The following is an 18,526-nucleotide window of genomic DNA, read 5'->3' on the forward strand; positions in this document are numbered from 1 at the left end:
CCATCATGTGAACGCCCTGGAGGTAGGGAAAGTGATTGTGTGCCAGAGGGAAAGCTATGTTTTGCTGTAAATTTTATGAATTTAAATGTTTATTTCATTTGGGTATTGGTTCACTGTCATTTGCCTTGGCGTTCTCAAAAAAGTCTGCCAGCACCTGTGCTTTCTGTCTTAAATTGTACGTTCTGAGAAGGATGGGAAAGTGTTTTTTGAATTTTGTATGTAGAAGGGCACAGATTTGGGGGCAAATTCTTGGAGATTGAAATTATGATGATAAGTGCATCATACTTCAGGTTGCAAAGCATTCTACAATTATTCCTTGTTCATTTTGTCCATCAGTCACCCTTACTCTGTGCAGAGCACTGTGCTAATTGGAACTGTACATTCCAAGCACTTAGTAAGCGCTCAATAAATACGATTGAGTGAATGAATGAATGAATGAATGAATAAGCACTTGGGAGAGTACAAGGGAATTGGTAGTCCGTTCCCTGCCCACAACAAGCTTACCATCTAGAGACTGTTCATGCTCATCTTATGTGTTGAGAGGATGGTGCTGTGTGCTGGGGACAGCAGCAGGAGCCGGGAGAAGGTGAACGTGGGGGAGAAAGAATCTTGTTATTGCTGTACCAAAGTTGAAAACGAGGCACTGTCATTCTGGCCTTCCTCTTTCATTCATTCATTCATTAATTCATTTAATTGTATTTATTCAGTGCTTACTGTGTGCAAAGCACTGCACTAAGCGCTTGGTAAAGTACAGTAAAACAACAGACACATTGCCTGCCCACAGTGAGCTCACAGTCTAGAGGGGGAGACAGACATTAATATACATGAATAAATAAATAACAGATATATAGATAGGTGCTGTGGGGCTGGGAGGGAGGATGAATGAAGGGAACAAGTCAAGGAGACGCAGAAGAGAGTGGGAGGAGAGGAGGGCTTAATCAGGGTAGGCTTCTTGGAGAAGATGTCCCTTTAATAAGGCTTTGAAGTGGAGGAGAGCAATCAATTTGTCTATGAGGAGGAAGGGCATCCCGAGCCAGAAGCAGGATATGGGTGAGAAGTCAGCGGCGAGATAGATGAGAATGAGGTACAGTGAGAGGGTTAGCATTAGAGGAAAGATGAGTCTTTTCATCAATTCATAAAGAGCATCAGTCTTTTTTTTTAATGGTACTAAAGTGCTTACTATATGTCAAGCACTGTTCTAAGCGCTGGGGCAAGAGAAGTTTATCAGATTGGACCCAGTCCTTGTCCCACATGGGACTCACATGCTGCTTCTCTGAATATTGATGGTTGTTTACTGATAACAAAATTACTGCCCAGAAGTGAGAATTTGTACGTACAAAGAATTTGGGAGAAAGTGAAGCAGCAGAGCCTAATGCATAGAGCACGGGCCAAGACGTAAGAAAGACCTGGGTCCTATTCCCTGCCCTGCCACTTGTGTGCTGTGTGACCTTGGGAAAATTACTTAACTCCTCGGTGCCTATAAAATGGGGATTAAGACTGGGAACCCCATGTGGGATATGGACTTTGTCCAATCTGATACCTTAGCACTTAGTACAGTGCCTGGAGCATAATAAGCACTTAAATGCCATACAAATAAAAAAAGTGGGAGGGCTGAAACTGACTTATTTTGGGTAGCAATGCTCTGAAATTAAGCCTTTAAAAATTGCTCAGCTTGCTTTGCATTAATGCTGTTTTAGACTGCATGCATAAATAAAAGTACAGAAGTGTGAGTGCTCAAAATATTTATAGGTTTGAGTTATTCACTGGGAGTATAGCATGGGAGAAGGAAAGGGAAAGATGGTTTGAGAAGTAGCGAGAAATGGCTGGCTTAACTTGCAATAGTTTAATTATTAAGCATAAGGAAATGGTGGAAGAAATCATAAGCTCTTAAATGAAGGAAAAAAGTATTTAGTTGATTAAAATATTTTGAATACAGAGCACATCTTCCAAAATAGGTAAGGCTATATAGAAAGCTTCATTCCCATCAACTTCAGCTCCCTCTATCTCTTAATATTTTTTTTCCAGCTGTGAATTTAGTACTTTTAAAAGGTAGAAGCTTACCAGTTTTAGAAGCCGAAATTGATACCAAATTGTATCAGGCATAGCAGAGGTAGGATTTGCTTCCGATAACCCATATAGGAGAAGCGAAGAGAGAGAAATGTCATACAATTTAAATGTGTCCCTGATGGACTGTACTACTATACGAAAGAAAAACTGTTTCTAGACCAAATTTACTAGGGTGAAAATTTCTTTTAACAATCAGCTATGACTTTTCTGTTAAGTCTGGTAAAGGGATACCACTTATTGCCATCTGCTCAAGTATTTTAGAGATGAAGATAAAATTTCCAGGACCTGGACTGAGTCCACCGACCTGTTTCCCTTCAGTCAATGGATTGCACCCAGAAGGTAGCCAGTTAGGATAATGCAAAGCTATCCAAGTTGCTTTAAGGTAAAGTATGTTTAATCCCAGACCATCTGGAAATCATTCCTTCAGATATGCCATCTATTCACACTGACAGATGTATTGTCAGATATTTTTTCCTTTTAGGGATTCGAGAAGATCGGATCGATTTAAGGAAATTTCCTTCATTGGCGTTGCTGTTGAAAAACATCCAGTTTGCCTCTGATGCAAAGATTGTGTTTTTGCGGAACTCCATGTTAAGGCAAACTCATGTCAGTGGTGGCATGTTCAAACACAAAGGACAACTGTATCTGTGGATTTGAAATCAATCTTACTGCATAAATATTCCCAGTTCAATTGAGACGCCCAAATTTTTCAGGCTGCTTGGATCTGGTAATTTCCATTGTTTTTCTTCATCTCTCTCCATGCATTTATCATTGCAGGAAAGTAATTATTGAGCAACTTTTAATTCCAGCAGTAACTATCAAAAAACATATTTTAAGTTTTCTAATTAAAGTTTTGCTCTCTTGCAACTCAGCCTATTAGAGCGTACTTTATTTTTTAGTGGGAAACTAATTATCCAGAGTACTCTTGATATGCTTTTAAATTAAAAAGAAAGGGGGGAAAAAAGCTTTAGTTGAAATTAAAATTGAATTTAATAAATCATTCTCTTGGATAATTAGTAAGGATCTGGGTGCCGATTATATGACATGTAAAGAGCCATTCTGCAATCCATTGGGAGGACGGGAAGAGGGCTCTTAAAGGTCTTTCCAGTGGTATTGACCACTTTTGTGTACCTCAGAAAGCTCTATGTGGCCTGAATATATGCTGATATCAATAAGATAATTTGCTGCCATAAAATGTTTTGTTAACATTAAGAGCTCATTTATTCTATCTGAAAGGCTAGAATTCTGATGCTGATTTGAGCAATTTATTTGATCCAGAATTCTCTAGATATGCTGTATCAAATGATGCAGTTTCTTCTTTACTGTGAAATTATTTGTTTTAGATTCACCTTATGTAGGATTTTGAGGGACACACCTTTTATTGGGCATACAGGTTTATAAAAGGGTCATGAACCATTCGTTTCATTCCTAGATCTGAACTCCTTGAGAGCAGGGACTGTGTATTTTCCCTCTTGTATACTTGTTCAAGCACTTAGTACAGTGCTTTGCACTCATTAGACATTCAATAAATTCTACTGATTAATAACCATTAGAAATGTACTTGGGCATTTTCCTTCTACTTCTTTTCTCCAAGGATTTCTTGGGCCTGGAAGCTCTCAGGAACAAATCCCATAAATGTCTTAAGTGAAGGAAGCAGAGAGGCTTAGTAGATAAAGCTTGGACCTGGGAGCCAGAGGACCTGGGTTCTAATCTCTACTCTGCCACTTGTCTGCTGTGTGACCCTGGGCAAGTCACATAACTTCTCTGTGTCTCAGGTACCTCATCTGTAAAATAGGGATGAAGAGTGTGAGCCCCAAGTGGGATAGGGACTGATGGGTTTGTATCTACCCTAGCGCTTTGTACAATGCCTGGCATATAGTAAGCGCTGTACAAATACCATACAAAAAAGGGATGTCCATAAGTTTCATATTTTAAATTTGCATAAAGGAAAGAACTCATGAGCTTCTCCCATTTTTAGAGTTCCAAGAAGGAATTGAGGTTTCTCATTCCCAGTGAATGTAGGAGCAGCCGTGGCTCGGAATTTCCTTTTCTTCTTTTCTACTTCCCCACTTTTTGTCTGTTCCCTCCTCACAATAGGTTACTTACCCATCATTCCTATGGCATGGCTTCAGTGGCAGGCCATCTCGATGGGGGATCCGAGGATGCTCACAGGATATGGGTCAGATTGTTCCTTTTTATTTTTAACAGAAGGAAAAATGAACATGACAAAATTCAGGAAACATGCCCCCTTTTAGCTGTATTCAAAATTCTATGATAAGCAACTTGAGGGGAGGTTAGAGAAAGGGTGAAAGAGGGGAGAAAATCATTACTTGCAGCTATTAACTGGAAAAGAGGTAAGGCACAAGGCAGGCAGTACACTTTGGGGGGCAACTGCATATATAGCAATTAAAATTTCAGTGTTGCCAGGGCGGCCTCTCAGGAGCAGATGGGTCGATTTCCCTCCTCCCTCCCCCGCAACCCCCGGGTCATCTTCTGTTTTTCCTCTTGTCTCTCTGGCTGATCCTTCTTGGTTTCTGTGACTAACTCTTTCTCTGCCTTCCAACCAATATTAGTGTCCCTCAGGGCTCTGCAGTCTGGGTCCCCTTCTTTTCTCCGTTGGCACTTGCTCCTCTCTCCCGTATCAACTTCCATCTTTGTGTGAGTGACTCCCAAGCCTTCTTTGCTACCTCATTAGCTCAACCTCTCTGCCATCTTGCACTTCCTTCTGCCTTCGAGTCATCTTGCACCAGCACCTCAACCTCAGTATATATAAAATGAAATTCTCCATTCATTTCCCTTTCACCTCCCAAATCCTCTTTCCTCACATCACTTTCCCATCACAGTTTACCACACAGCCATCCTGCTTGCTTCTCAAGCCCACAGATTTGGCATTTTCCTTGGCTCTTTCCTCTTTTTCAATTCCCCTCATTAAGTCTGTCATCAAATCCTGTCTGGTCTTCCTTCAAAATAGTTGCAGAATCTTTCCCTTCTTCTCCTTCCAAATGGCCACTTGTTCTGGTCTAGTCACTTGTCATGCCCTTCTCGATTTCTTTGGTTAGCTCTTTGACTACCTAGTGCATCTTCTCCTCATCCATCTCCCTGCCTCCATTCTCTCTCCTTTCCCCTCTAAGCTTCACGCTCCTTGCTGCCCTGTTGGTTTTTCCAAACTGTCATACTTCACGTGTCCCCACTCCATGAAAGCTCCCAATGATTGCCCATTCCTCTCCATTAAGCGGAAACTCCTGATCACTGGCTTTAAAGCAATCTATCAACTCTCTCCCTGGTACTTTATCCTCTCTCTCCTCCCACTACACCCCAGCGTAGAATCTTTGTTTCCTCTCAAGCTACTCTACTCACTAGGTCTTGTTCCCATCACTCCTGCCACAGACCTCTTGCTCACACCTTCCCCTCTGGCTGGAACCCTCCACCCAGCATATCAAGACATCACAGCTCTCCCCACTATCAAAGACCTTCTGAGATCCTATCTTCCCCAGGAGGCCTCCCAATTGCCACTTCAGTCCTGCACCACTGAAACACATTACCACAGCATAGCACATATGCACATTCCTTATATGATCTTTTTGTTAGTTAAGTATCTTTCTCCCCTTCTTGAGAGTAGGGATGACATCTTCTAATTTTTTGTGTGTTTTTTTTCCATATCCAAGCATTTAGCACAGTGCTCTGCCCTCCATAAATGTTTTTGATTGATTGCTTTCCCCACCTAAGATTGTTCACCTCAACTCCCTCGGGTTTTAGAGGTGAGATATAGTGCACCACCATTCATCTCCATCCCACTGTGGCCTAGGTCAGCATCCGAAACTAGCTTGTGTTCTGTTAACTGAGAATGGTATAATCGCCGTCAGTCTTTGTATTTGAAAGCTCAAAGATTGATTGATGAGTGGGGCTGGGAAATGAGCAAGCAGAGCCCAGGGAGATTGAGAAGCTGCAAAAAAAGTAGGTCATTTATCTCAACCTTGAATTTAGGATTTTAGGGGTTAATTTTGCAAAGGCTTTGCAAACTGAATTTGAATGATTCAAGATGGGTTTTCAGGCAAGGACATTATTCTGTCCAAATCCAAAGGTAGATTTGGAAAAATATTTTTCACTGGATAAGATGTGCTTCCCATGCCACTAAGGCTAAGTATCAGTCTACAGTGAGATGTATTCGAACTCCACCCCTCCACCCCTCTCACATTCTCTTGATGAGCTGCTAGAGTGTTACAGAAAGGAGAGGCAGAGTTTATCCTGCTTCTTTCAGGCTTTCTGCCTTTTTTAAAAATGGTATTTGTTAAGCGCTTACTATGTGCCAGGCACTGTACTAAGCACTGGGATAGATATATAATAATGTTGGTATTTAAGTGCTTACTATGTGCAGGGCACTGTTCTAAGCGCTGGGGGAAATACAGGGTAATCAGGCTGTCCCACCTGAGGCTCACAGTCTTCATCCCCATTTTACAGGTGAGGTAACTGAGGCACAGAGAGGTGAAGTGACTTGTCCAAGGTCACACAGCAGGCAAGTGGTGGAGCTAGGGTTAGAACCCAGGTCCTTTGACTTCTCAAGAAAACCAGCTCTTTCTATTAGGCTACACTGCTTCTTTTAGAGACTAGGCACAAAGCACCCGTAAATTTGAAAGACTTCAAATATGCAGATTTAATGAGGGATTGTGTCATGCTGTGGTCATTCATTAAGTAGGCTACTGGACCTTCTTAAGAAGCAGTTAAGTAGCATTCTGGTTCTTTTGTCTGATTGGCCAGTGGCCATTATGAAGATTCTGTTTTCCACCAAAAGAGTAATGTGCATTTAACACCCAAACTTAACTGACTTGTGCCAGTTCTTGGAGGCTGGGAAGGAATGATATTTTTTGCATCTGGGTCTGGTGTGGATAACGTACAGCTCAGGGCAGAATCTTTTTAATCTAATCGGAATGTATAGAGGCCGGGAAGCAAGCGAAATCTGTAAAGGCTTCAGGTTACAGCTCAAATAGTTCCGGAGGGCCAATAAGCAGTGCTTAATGAGTCGCCTTTGTGGGCTGAAGGTGGGGGGCCTATTTGTAGGGGGTTGAAGGTGGGGGATACTTTTGCCAATATTACTTTATATTGTACTCTCCCAAGCACTTAGTCCAGTGCTCTGCACACAGCAAGCGCTAAATAAATACAACTGATTGATTGGGTCATTATTTTCAGCCGGTCCCACTGAGGCTGCAAGTACTGGGGAATAAAAGGAACTCTCCATTTTTCCGTGACAGATCAACGGTGGGAGAAATAATTTCGTTTTCAGCATTTTAATTAGAGCCGCTTACATTATTATTACTTTTGCAGAGGCAAATAATGATACCAAATATGCTACAACATTCTATTCTCTGATGGCCACAATAGACTTGATGACAATACACACAATCTCATTCAGTCTTCTTTTAAATGCAAAGGCTGCTGTAAACATACACGTTGAACAAATCAGAGTCTCAAACCAGAAAAACAGGAGGACAGGTGTTTCATCATTGAGAAGCCTTCTGAGTAACATAGGACTAGTTTTCATCCATGTCAAAAGAGCCTCGATTTACCTATTGATGAAAGAGGAGAGTGAAACTGAGCTACTGATAGCTTTTCTAAGAGCTGGACTATTTAATTGAGGGAATGTTTTGATTTCAGGTTCAGTAAAGTGTCCAAGGGAGCCATAGTAGATTAAAAATTGGAGGGAAAATTCAGACTCCCACAGCCAGATCAAATTTAGGAGATTTGAAGGGCCTAAAGCATTTTGCATAAAAAGTGGCTGATGTATCCATAGCAGTTAACTTTCATTGAAGTGCTGTGTTTTTTCAGAGTATTGGAAAGTTGAAAAAAAAAATCAAGTTTGCATTGACCATTCTTTTGGCCGCATTGTTCTTTAGTGGGAGTACCTAGTGTTTATTCGAAGAACAGCAGACTGTAATCATTTTCTCATCTGTGGGCTTTTCTTTACCAAATAAAAGCGTTTAAAAATAATACATATTTTTAGATAGCATCATGGCTGCCTATACACAGTGCTAAGTGAAGGAAGTATTTTAGTGAATATTTCTGCAAATCCTGTATAGGAATAACTTGCAAGTCAAGCCAGTTCATACTAGTATCTTGGTTAAATGTGAAGATAACGTGTTAGGGGCAAGAGATTCTTTCTTTTTTTGAGTTGGCTATCTATTTGCATTTTGGTTAATGGAACATGTTTTTGTTCTCTTTTGGGAAGTTTTTCACTCTTACACAGCACTACTAAATTTAACCTCTGTCGGCTCGTTGCTGTCGGGGATGACGGACTTTAGGGCAGCGTGGCAGAAGCGGTTCAGGGTTGACACGTTGGTTTTCTGTTCTATGTACAGCCGTAGTTTGTCTCTGAAGGTTTCCCCAAGAAAGCTGTAGATGAGGGGGTTCAAGCAGCTGTTAGAAAAAGCTGCCAAATTGACAATGTGGCCAGTTAAAGGGTAGGCGTGCCGGAAAGACTGGTTGCATGAAGAAATGGCCGGCTCTCTCCCCTGCAGGAGGTGAACACTGATGAAGACGTTTTCGGGTAGCCAGCAGATAAAGAAAACTAAGACCACCGCAAAAATCATGCGTAACGCTTTCTGCCTCCGCAGTCGCAGGCTCCGATGTTTATGAGCCTTGATGAGTACACGGACGATGAGGGAGTAACAGAGTCCGATGATGGCGAAGGGGATTATGAACCCCAGGGTGACTTCGAGCCACTGGATCTCTTGGACATCCGCGAAGCAAAAGCAAATCTCTTCCGTGTGTTGCAAGTGGACGGCCGTGAAGGGCACTAAGGTGGCGGAAATGGAGGCCATCCAGATGAGGCCACAGCTCAGCCTAGCATGCTGCTTGGTGCGAAACATACTGGATCTCATGACTTTGGCCAGGGCGATGTATCGGTCGAAACTCATCCACGTCAAAAAGAAGATGCTGCTGTACATGTTGATCTGCAGGAAGAGTGACATGAAGGTGCACAAGATGGTTATGTCGTAATACTTCTCGTCCAGGTTGAACACCTCGATCAAGGAATCGGCCACCAAGATGAGATCTGCAGCTGCGAGATTGATAAAGTAAAGGTCGGGGATGGTCATCTTTTCCCGGAAGCTGATGTTCACCACTAAGATCAGAATGTTCCCGATGAAGCCGATGGGGAAGAGGAAAATGGTGTAAAGGCACGAGAGGAAAAGCCCGATAACGTATTGGCGGTGTTCTTCGGATTTGTCGTGGCTGATGTTAAAAGGAGGAATTTCACTGCATGGGTGTGTTGCGTTCAGTTCAAAGGTCGACACATTACAGGAGACCAATGAGATTGCCCCCGAGTAAATCTCGGTGGTTAAAGACCCGGTTTGAGAGATTACATCCATAGTCCCCCGTTGGATGACAGTCCTCAAAGCGGTTGAAGTTTTATGATTTTCCAAAAGGTTTACAAAATTCCATCTTAAATATCAGGCGTATCTTCCAAAAGCAGTCTGCCTTGAAGTGAAGTCTATCAGTCATTGGGAGAAAATTTATTAAGAGCAGTGTGGGAAACTGGCTCCAGTTTGTCAGTTGCTGAAAAATAATCAATCACCCAAAGAAAAAGAAAAGTATATTCCCACTTTCCGGCGGATTCATTCCCTTGGAAAACTGGTAAAAAGTGGGATTAAGTCATCTTTTAATTTATAGGGTAACTGGATTTATCTAGCTTTAATTATTCTTGGCGGTATTAGATTCTTCATTCCCACTTGACGAGTAGCATTTCTTCAACAAACGAGGACCTGGGATGAGAAAGCGGAAAACGATTACAATGTCATCTGTGGGCAAAGCCCATCTCAAGAACATTCACATAACACTTCACCCGGAAAGCCATAGGAGTATAATATACAGATGGCTAAGCAAAGGGAAAAAGCAGTTATTGTTATTACAGGTTACCTTTGAGCTGTGCTAAGGATTAAGGTGGGTGGGGAGGGAGAAATCTCCTATTTTATGCTGAGGATTTGTAACACTGCTTAATCAATCATGGGGAAGAAGCAGTGAAAATGATTCATTCTCTCCTGGGAGAAGGAGAGCCTGTCTTTTTATGCAACATGTTCCTTTGTTTTTATAGCCAAAGACCAAGCTTGTTAAATAGCAGAGCTATTGGGTGTGAAGACCTAGAAAAACTATCACTACAGGCGAGGAAATTAAGTTGGTTTCTGGTGGAAAGTGAGAAAAGAATGAAAAGGGAAAAAATGTGATTTTCTGAAAGATAAGCCAGCATGCTTGGGGAACAGAATCTTTATTTCTTTCATAACATAACACATAAAAGCAATTTGCCATAGTTTAGCGTGGAAAATGAAATCCTGGCATTTGATATTTCAAAAAAATACACAGTGAGGTAAATCTGGAAACTAGATTAGTGCTTTTGTTTTTCTGAAGTAGAAAATCCCAGTGCTGATAACATTTTCAATCAATTAATGCTAAATGTGCCAAATATAATGTATAATGTAATAGGATGGTGCTTTAAAAATCCTAGTAAACACCTTCTCTGGAAAACCTCTATTGCATTTAGCCATTTTCATGTAAAAAACAGAATCCCAGTCTGATGTACTATGGGTTTATTTCTTGACGTTCAACTATTCTAAAAAAGGATGTAAATTCTATTTTCCAGTCAGCTATGTACATTTTTGAATATCAAATGTACCATTAATAGGGTGAATAAGGTTAATCTATAAAATGTTGGCAAATATCAGAGTTATCTCCTAAATGAGGCCATGCTTTAGTTCAACTATTCATCCACGGCTTTCAAAAGATGGATATATGTACATTTTGTGACTTTATATATGACATGATAATGAAATAATATGCCCTTTGCTCATTTTCTACAATGCTTTTTGCTTTGCTATAGCTGATCTATATTTACCTGATTCTTGCACTATGTTTATGCTTATAAAATCAAAAATCTGGGGGGTCTTCATTTGTGATTAGGGCAGAGCATCTGGGATGTTGTTCATGATATTTAAAGCCTCTTCATTTTATTTCCTTTAAAATACTGCCTGGAAAGTTATTTTAGTCATCTTATTTTGAAAAGTTTCTGCCTGCAGACATTTGCACACTTCAGAAGAAAAGGATAAAAATGGACTTCTAAATTTTGAATTAATCTTTTATTCCTTACTGAAGAAGCTTTAAGTTGGGTTTTTTTTTTTAAATCAAGCACCAACCAGGGTCTTGCAATTGACAGAAATATACACGTGTGAACTGTTAAATTAGCCTCAACAGTCCCTTAAAATTTGCTAACGTGCATAAATATACAAGTATGAATGAATGTTTCAAAAATCTGTAGCAAATGTTTGCGCTACTTAGGGTAAACAATTTAGATCTTCTTTGACCTTGTTAGCACTGCAGGTTCTAACATGAATGCACATTAGTTTAATCTTTTTTTTTAATATCCCCTGTTATTTTTGGTAGTTGGCAAGCATTTTCAAAGAAGGAGTGAGTAAAATTCTATAACAGAGATATATAAAAATATAAAAAATATAAAAAGCCTATATCTTTTTAAATAGATTTTTCCAGTAAATTTCCCACTCTGCCTTGAATGAAACTGGCGAGTCTGCTGTGTAATTTTATTTACAGGTATCTTAGAAACCGAAATACTTTAAGGTGCATTCTTATTTTCCATAGAAAAACTGCAGAAATTTCTCTGTAAAGAGTAAAGTTTTGTTCTGATGATACAGTGTGTAGAGCACGCCTTGAATTTTAGATTGGTCTGCTTGCTGCAAAATGTAATCCCTTCCTAAAAGGAGCTACATTAGGCCAGTTATAACAAGGTGAAAATAGTCTATTAAAAATCTGCAAAAGGTATCTTTAGAGCAACACACTGAAGCATAAACTTAAAACTGCTAGGCAAAGCTAAACAACCTCTATCCTGAGTAGAGAGGGTTTGCTGCTATAGAATACAAGAACATTTTTTGTTTGTTTGTTTGTTTGTTTTTACCTGAACTGGTGGTCTTTCCCCATGCATTTGTTCAGAGCAGATTTTCTTCATGCTTCATGGTTGGTATTCTCAGACAATTGTGGATTTTTTCACATTAGCAGAGAGAAGCAGTCTATAAACTTTCAACGTGGTTTAGATGATAAACCGAGTCTACTGGATGCTACCTGTTGAATAATTCAATAGCAGCAACAAAAAGCAAAAAACACAACTATTGAAATCTTCCGGTTAAAAACATTACCCAGAGTAAGTGACTGTCATTGTTTTTGACAGCAAATGCAGCTCTTGCTGTCTGTCCTTGGCAACAAAACACGGCTTTATAGATTTCCCAGGGTCGTTCTAATTCGTGTTCAGTTGAAGTGGTGCTGAGAAGGCTTCCTTTTAAGGCTAGCGTTAACCGATTTTCTGCTGGCTCTTTTTCTCTGCCAGATCCATGCTCTTCCCTTTCCCTACTTAGTGTGCATCAAAATTGGTCCTGCTGCGCATGTTTTACATCGTTTCCATTGTAATCTCCTCTTCTTCAAGTAAATGACCCTTAAACCCTAATAACACTTTCTCAGGTTTAGACATAGCAATAGTTGGTGAAGGCACTTGCAGTTTAATCCGAGATGACATCTCTCAGAATCATGAGCAAGGGAATTCTCTTGATAAGTAAATTGTGGAACAGGCTCGTTTCTCTCTCCAAGTTGTTTAAATAACTCCCAATTCTCTTCCACCGAGGACTGACCTTATTAGGGTGGGTGTAAGCTCTTTGTGGGTAGGAAACATCTACCGGTTCTGTTACATTGTACTCTTCCAAGCAATTAATAAAGGGTTCTGTACACAGTAAGCACTCAATAAATACCAGCTTGATTGGAAGGTGTTCTATACCTAAGGTGACCTGAATTCCAATCACCTCAGACAAGGTCCTAAAACTGGGCTGGACCAAAGAGGAACAGAGAGGAGAAAGAGAGAGAAAGAAGGAGTAGAGAGTGAGGAGAAGAAAAGAAGAAAATGTATCCATTTTCTTTCACTGCCATGATTGCCCAAGTAACTGTGGCTATGGTGTCGCAGGTTGGTGTGGGCCAATTTTTAAAATGGTATTTGTTAATAATAATAATTGTAGCATTCAAGCATTTACCATGTGCCAGGTATTATAGTACGTGCTGGGGTAGATATAAGCAAATCAGTTTGGACACAGTCCCTGTCCCACGTGCGGCTCACAGTCTCAATCCCCATTTTATAGATGAGGTTACTGAGGCAAAGATTAAGTGAAATGACTTGCCCAAGGTCACACAGTAAACCAATAGTGCAGCTGGGATTAGAACCCAGGACCCTCTCACTCCCAGGCCCATGCTCCATCCACTAGGTCAGGCTGCTTCTCTGTTGGAGGAGTAGATGGGGGACGATGAGAGGCTACATCACCATGGTCTGAAAGAAGGGCCCCTGCATCTGAAGCCAGTGCTGCAAGATTCTGCAGTGTGGCCACTGCAGCGTTTGTACTGAGAGGCTCAGTAAGGTAAAGTGGGCTTCTTGATGCCCCCTCCAGCTTCTCTGAGAAAGTGACATAATAGGGCTGGGCTGGGAACCCTGAAGTCCCTCACAAAGGGCCTGATTCCTCACCTGTGGTTATAATAATAATAATGTTGGTATTTGTTAAGCGCTTACTGTGTGCCAAGCACTGTTCCAAGAGCTGGGATAGATACAGTGTAATCAGGTTGGCCCATGTGGGGCTCACAATCTTCATCCCCATTTTACAGATGAGGTAACTGAGGCACAGAGAAGTTAAGTGATTTATCCAAGGCCATACAGCAGACGAGTGGCAGAACCAGGATTAGAACCCACGACCTCTGACTCCCCAGCCCATGCTCTTTCCACTAAGCCACGCTGCTTATCATATTGATCTTGATCTTGTTCATGGTTTAAATAAAGTCACCACCCAGGTCTGCTCGAGGCAAATTTAATGGGCTAGAATATGGTAGCCACAGCATTAGTCTTCCAAATTATTGGTATATCTCCACAGCCTCTGTGTCATCTCCAGCAGGAAATTAGTTGACACTTCCATTTGGCCCATAACAGTTGTTAGTATTTTGGTCTTTGCGGGGCAAAGAAAATGGTTAATCTAATCCTGATTGGAAAAAAATTGAATTGTAGATTCCTAGGTTTGAAAGAAACCCAGAGTGTTTGCACAGTATGTTCTAAAGTTCCAGGAAAGGCTAACTCTAAACCTTCCAAAATTTTTTGCATAATTGCATTTTTCTCTAGTTGCACGTTCTTTCCTTTCAACCCTCCCAGCAGTCTTCTGGCTTGAGTACTTCTGAGGGTATGGCTTTCAAGTTTGTGAAATCTTAGCTTTTTTAAAAAGTCAGGGACCACACTAGTGATTTTATAATTTTTACAATATTAAATTCTGTAGTTTCGACTGAGATAAATTTGGCTAAAAAGATTTAAACTGCACCACTTTTGTTTGATTCCAGAGCCGCTAAACACTGTAAGTTCCCATTAGGTTTTGAATAATTATTTTTATCTTCGAATTACCAACTTGTGCTCTGTTCATAGTTTCATCACGAGGCTGTAGGTTCACCATTCAACTATTTTATTACCATCTGTGATACTAACATTATAAAATATTCTGTAACCATTAGCTTTCTTGATGGGTGTTAGCCCAGGTTTGTTTTCCATCTATTATTAGCTTTTTTGTGGTATCTGTTAAGCAGTTACTATTTGTCAGGCACTGTACTAAGTACTTTGGTTGATAGAAGGTAATTGAGTTGGTCCCCAGTCCCCATCCCACATAGGACTCGCGATCTTAATACCCATCTTACGGATGAGGTAACTGAGGCATAGAGAAGTGAATGACTTCTTCGAGGTCACTGAGCAGACGTGTGGCAGAGCCGGAATCAGAACCCAGATCCTTCTGACTCCCAGATCTGTGCTCTTTAGGCCATGCTGCTTTGCTATTAAGCCCATCAAGGATTTGGGTTGGGCTTCAGAAGCTCCTGATCATATGTCAGATGTTTCTGGCCAATCAATTTCCAGTGGCAGAAGGGCTGGGGAGAAAGCCAGCCAGGAAAGCTTTAGGGAGGAGTGATGGGAGAGGCGGGAGTTCTGCAGAACCAGAGCCAGGCTAAAAGTCCCCCAGAACCCCCGATGGCTTATCACGCAGGAGGGGCGGCCTGAATTCCTCTGCCTCAGTTGGTGGCAAACCCTGGGGGAGAGGAAAGCGTGGGGAGCTGCAACTTTTCAGGCTTTGAAAAAAAAAAGTCAAAAGTTGGTTTGGAGAACTGCTACCCTGGGAAAATCTGTCGAGAAAATCTCAGAAACAACTTCAATTTCCTAAAAAAAAAAAAAGAGAGAGAGAAAAATAAAGAAAGCTGTAGTTTCCTCACCCTCCTTTTGTAACCTTCTACCCCTCGGTCTCTGCCGCACAGGAAGTATGACGTCCAGGGCACTGCTCCCTGGTTGGAGAGCGTGACATAGTGGAAAGTGCACGGGCTGGGCAGTTAGAGGATGTGAGTTCTAATCCTGGCTCAGCCACTTGTCTGCTGTGTGGGCAAGCCACTTAACTTCTTTGTGTCTGTTACCTCATCTGTAAAATGGGAATTAAGACTGTGAGCCTCATGTGGGACAACCTGATTACCTTATATCTACCCCAGTGCTTAGAACAGTTCTTGGCACGTAGTAAGCACTTAATAAATGCCATAATTATTATTATTATTGTCCTGGACCCATCCTGTGGTCAGGTTTCTCTTTGGCCCACTGTGAGCCGCGACTCTCTCTGTCCTCCTGTCTCTTCTGATGTAACGTTTTTTCTGGTACTTGTTAAGCGCTTACTATATGCCAGGCACTGTACTAAACACTGGGGAAGATACAAGCTAATCAGTTCGGACACAATCCTTGTCCCACATAGGTCTCACAGTCTTAATCCCCATTTTACAGATGAGATAACTGAGGCCCAGAGATGTTAAGTGACTTGCCCAAGGCCACAAAGTAGACACGTGGCAGATCTGGGATTAGAACCCAGGTCCTTCTGACTCCCAGGCCCAGGCTCTATCCACTAGGCCGCGGGGCTTCCAGGGTGCCAGGTTGCTGCTGCTTCCTTCCCCGTAGGCATCAGCAGCAGCGAAGAAGAAGGCAGCAGCTGTGGCTCCGTATTCGGGTCCCTGTCTCTGCCATAGAGAAGCAGCATGGCTCAGTGGAAAGAGCACGGGCTTGAGAGTCAGAGGTCATGAGTTCTAATCCCAACTCCGCCACTTGCCAGCTGTGTGACTTTGGGCAAGTCACTTAACTTCTCTATGCCTCAGTTTCCTCATTTGGATAATGGAGATTAAAACTGTGAGCCCCACGTGGGACAACCTGTTTCTTGTATCTACCCAGCGCTTAGAACAGTGCTTGGCACATAGTAAGCGCTTAATAAATCCCAAATTATTATTATTATTCTTCTGCCTGTCCTGATAGCAGTTTTCTCCGACCACCCACCCTGCCCCGGCTTCAGTTCCTGCTACTGCAATTCCTTTCCCCTTCTTGCCGCTGCTCCCCATCCCCACCGGGGCCTAGTGGTCCTGAAAAATGAGAAATATTCTGCAAGGGTTTTTTTTTTTTTTTAGTGGTAGACACAACGAGAAACACAAAGCAGGTTAGTTTTTGACACTTCTTTGGCCAGCACCGAATGGCAGATTTGTCTGATGTCCAAACACTGTAGGCACCATTTTGCAAGTAGTGAGTCATGAGAAAGTACAAATTCTTTCTGATATCAAAAAAACAACATCTTTTGAAATAGCCAAGATATGTCATTTAAAAATAACCACCACACATGTGCATCAGACTTTTTCACAGGGTTTCACCATTCATGTGAAAGAATATCACAGAGCATTTGAACACAGGATAGTTTCCATACCATTCTAAATAGTAATGATAACTATGTTCTTTGTTAAGTGTTGATTTTATGCCAAGAACTGTACTAGGCTCTGGGGTTGATACAAGAGAGGTCAGATGCAGTCCCTGTCTGTCCCACATGGGACTCACAGTAGATAATGTACTGTGTCATGTTTGGGTCATTTTGTGGTATAAGATGAGCAAATGTCAAACCAACCCCCAGTCAAGACTCAAAGGAATTGAACATTCAGAACTTTCACTTAAAAATAGCCATTCAAATAACCACTCTCTGAGTACAAACGGCAATGTATGCAGGCTGCGTGATAGAGAGCTGGTTGCATTTATTTTTCTGCCCCCATCCTTTCTAGGAGAATAATTATTATTATTATGGTATCAGTCAAGCACTTACTATGTGCCAAGAACTGTTCTAAGCGCTAGGATCTATACAAGTTAATCAGGTTGGACACAATCCCTGTCCTACATGGGGCTCACAGTCTTAATCCCCATTTTGTAGATGAGGTAACTGAGGCCCAGAGAAGTGAAGTGACTTGCCCAAGGTCATCCAACAGCCATATGGCAGATCTGAGATTAGAACCCAGGTCCTTCTGACTCCCAAGACTGGGCTCTATAAGGGCAGGTACTTGGGAGACTAGTGCATTATTTTGCACTTGAAAGGCCAATTTCAGTAGCAGTAAGGTCCAGGCTTCAATTTGATGAATGAGGATATGTAGAACGAGGTTGCCAGAGTCACGTGTGCGGGTGGGGCCTTGTAGAAATATGATCGGATGGGCATCCCTTCCGCTTCTGAAGAGAAGACCACTCACCGGGCCCTTGAGTGACCGAGCGTCTCCTCGTTCCGTTGTTAGAGCGGGCAAAGAAGTATTTGCTTTCCCTGTGCGCCAGCGTTGCTCGGTCTACAACTCAGCAGAGATGCATCTGAGGATTGGAGTAACGTGTTCCTGTGGCGAATCGTACCCCAGCGGGTATCAGGCAGGGTTACATGTCATTGGGAAAGTATTCATTTCAGACCAAAATGGCTCATGCCTAACTCTCCCTCACTCCCTCCAGAACCACCCAGGATATCGAACCCTGCCAAGTGCAGTGGGGATCTCTAATTATGACCATTTGTTCTGTCAAGCCTGGGAACAAGTGGGCTGAGTCGAAGGGCGTTCTGGCAGCTGCGCCACAGAATTTCCTTCCTTTTGTTGCTCTGCACTTAAAAACTCAACCCTGTTTTAATAAAGCGTGTTCTGAGTTGGGCACTTATCAGATCCATCTAAAACTGCCTGTTTTGTGTTTAAAAAACAATCAGCCCTTTGAGTCATTATGCGTATACAGTAGAGAAGCAGCATGAGTTCGTGGGTAGTGGCTTAGTGGTCTGGGAGTCAGAAGGTCATGGGTTCTAATCCTACCTCTGCCACTTGTCTGCTGTGTAACCTTGGGTAAGTCACTTCACTTCGGGGGCCTGTTACCTCATCTGTAAAATGGAGACTGAGACTGTGTGCGCCTCATAGGACAAGGACTGCGTCCAACCCTATTTGCTTTTATCCACCCCAGGGCTTAGTACAATGCCTGACATGTAGTAAGCTCTCAACTGATACCACGATTATTACTATTATCATCTCTGTCCATTTAGAGTGTGCATATGTATTTGTATGT

At 41.9% G+C, this 18,526-nt stretch overlaps 2 protein-coding genes across 3 annotated transcripts in view; one reads left to right on the plus strand and one right to left on the minus strand.

The window, feature by feature from the left end:
* The window catches only part of C2H7orf50 (chromosome 2 C7orf50 homolog), a 250,345-nt gene that overhangs the window by 38,969 nt on the left and 192,850 nt on the right, over positions 1 to 18,526 (plus strand). The window lies entirely within an intron of this gene.
* On the minus strand, positions 7,334 to 12,685 carry GPER1 (G protein-coupled estrogen receptor 1). Its single transcript, XM_001516001.5, has 2 exons — positions 12,017 to 12,685; positions 7,334 to 9,821 (listed from the first exon to the last, which is right to left on the minus strand). The coding sequence occupies exon 2, from the start codon at positions 9,426 to 9,428 to the stop codon at positions 8,298 to 8,300; it is 1,131 nt and encodes a 376-aa protein (XP_001516051.1). The 5' UTR covers positions 9,429 to 9,821; positions 12,017 to 12,685; the 3' UTR covers positions 7,334 to 8,297.

The sequence above is a fragment of the Ornithorhynchus anatinus genome, chromosome 2, assembly GCF_004115215.2.
Source record: "Ornithorhynchus anatinus isolate Pmale09 chromosome 2, mOrnAna1.pri.v4, whole genome shotgun sequence".
In the NCBI taxonomy this organism is placed as follows: domain Eukaryota; kingdom Metazoa; phylum Chordata; class Mammalia; order Monotremata; family Ornithorhynchidae; genus Ornithorhynchus; species Ornithorhynchus anatinus.

Bases quoted from the DNA above. Each gene is read 5' to 3' on its own strand.
- GPER1 (XM_001516001.5), bottom strand. From the start codon at position 9,428: ATGGATGTAATCTCTCAAACCGGGTCTTTAACCACCGAGATTTACTCG.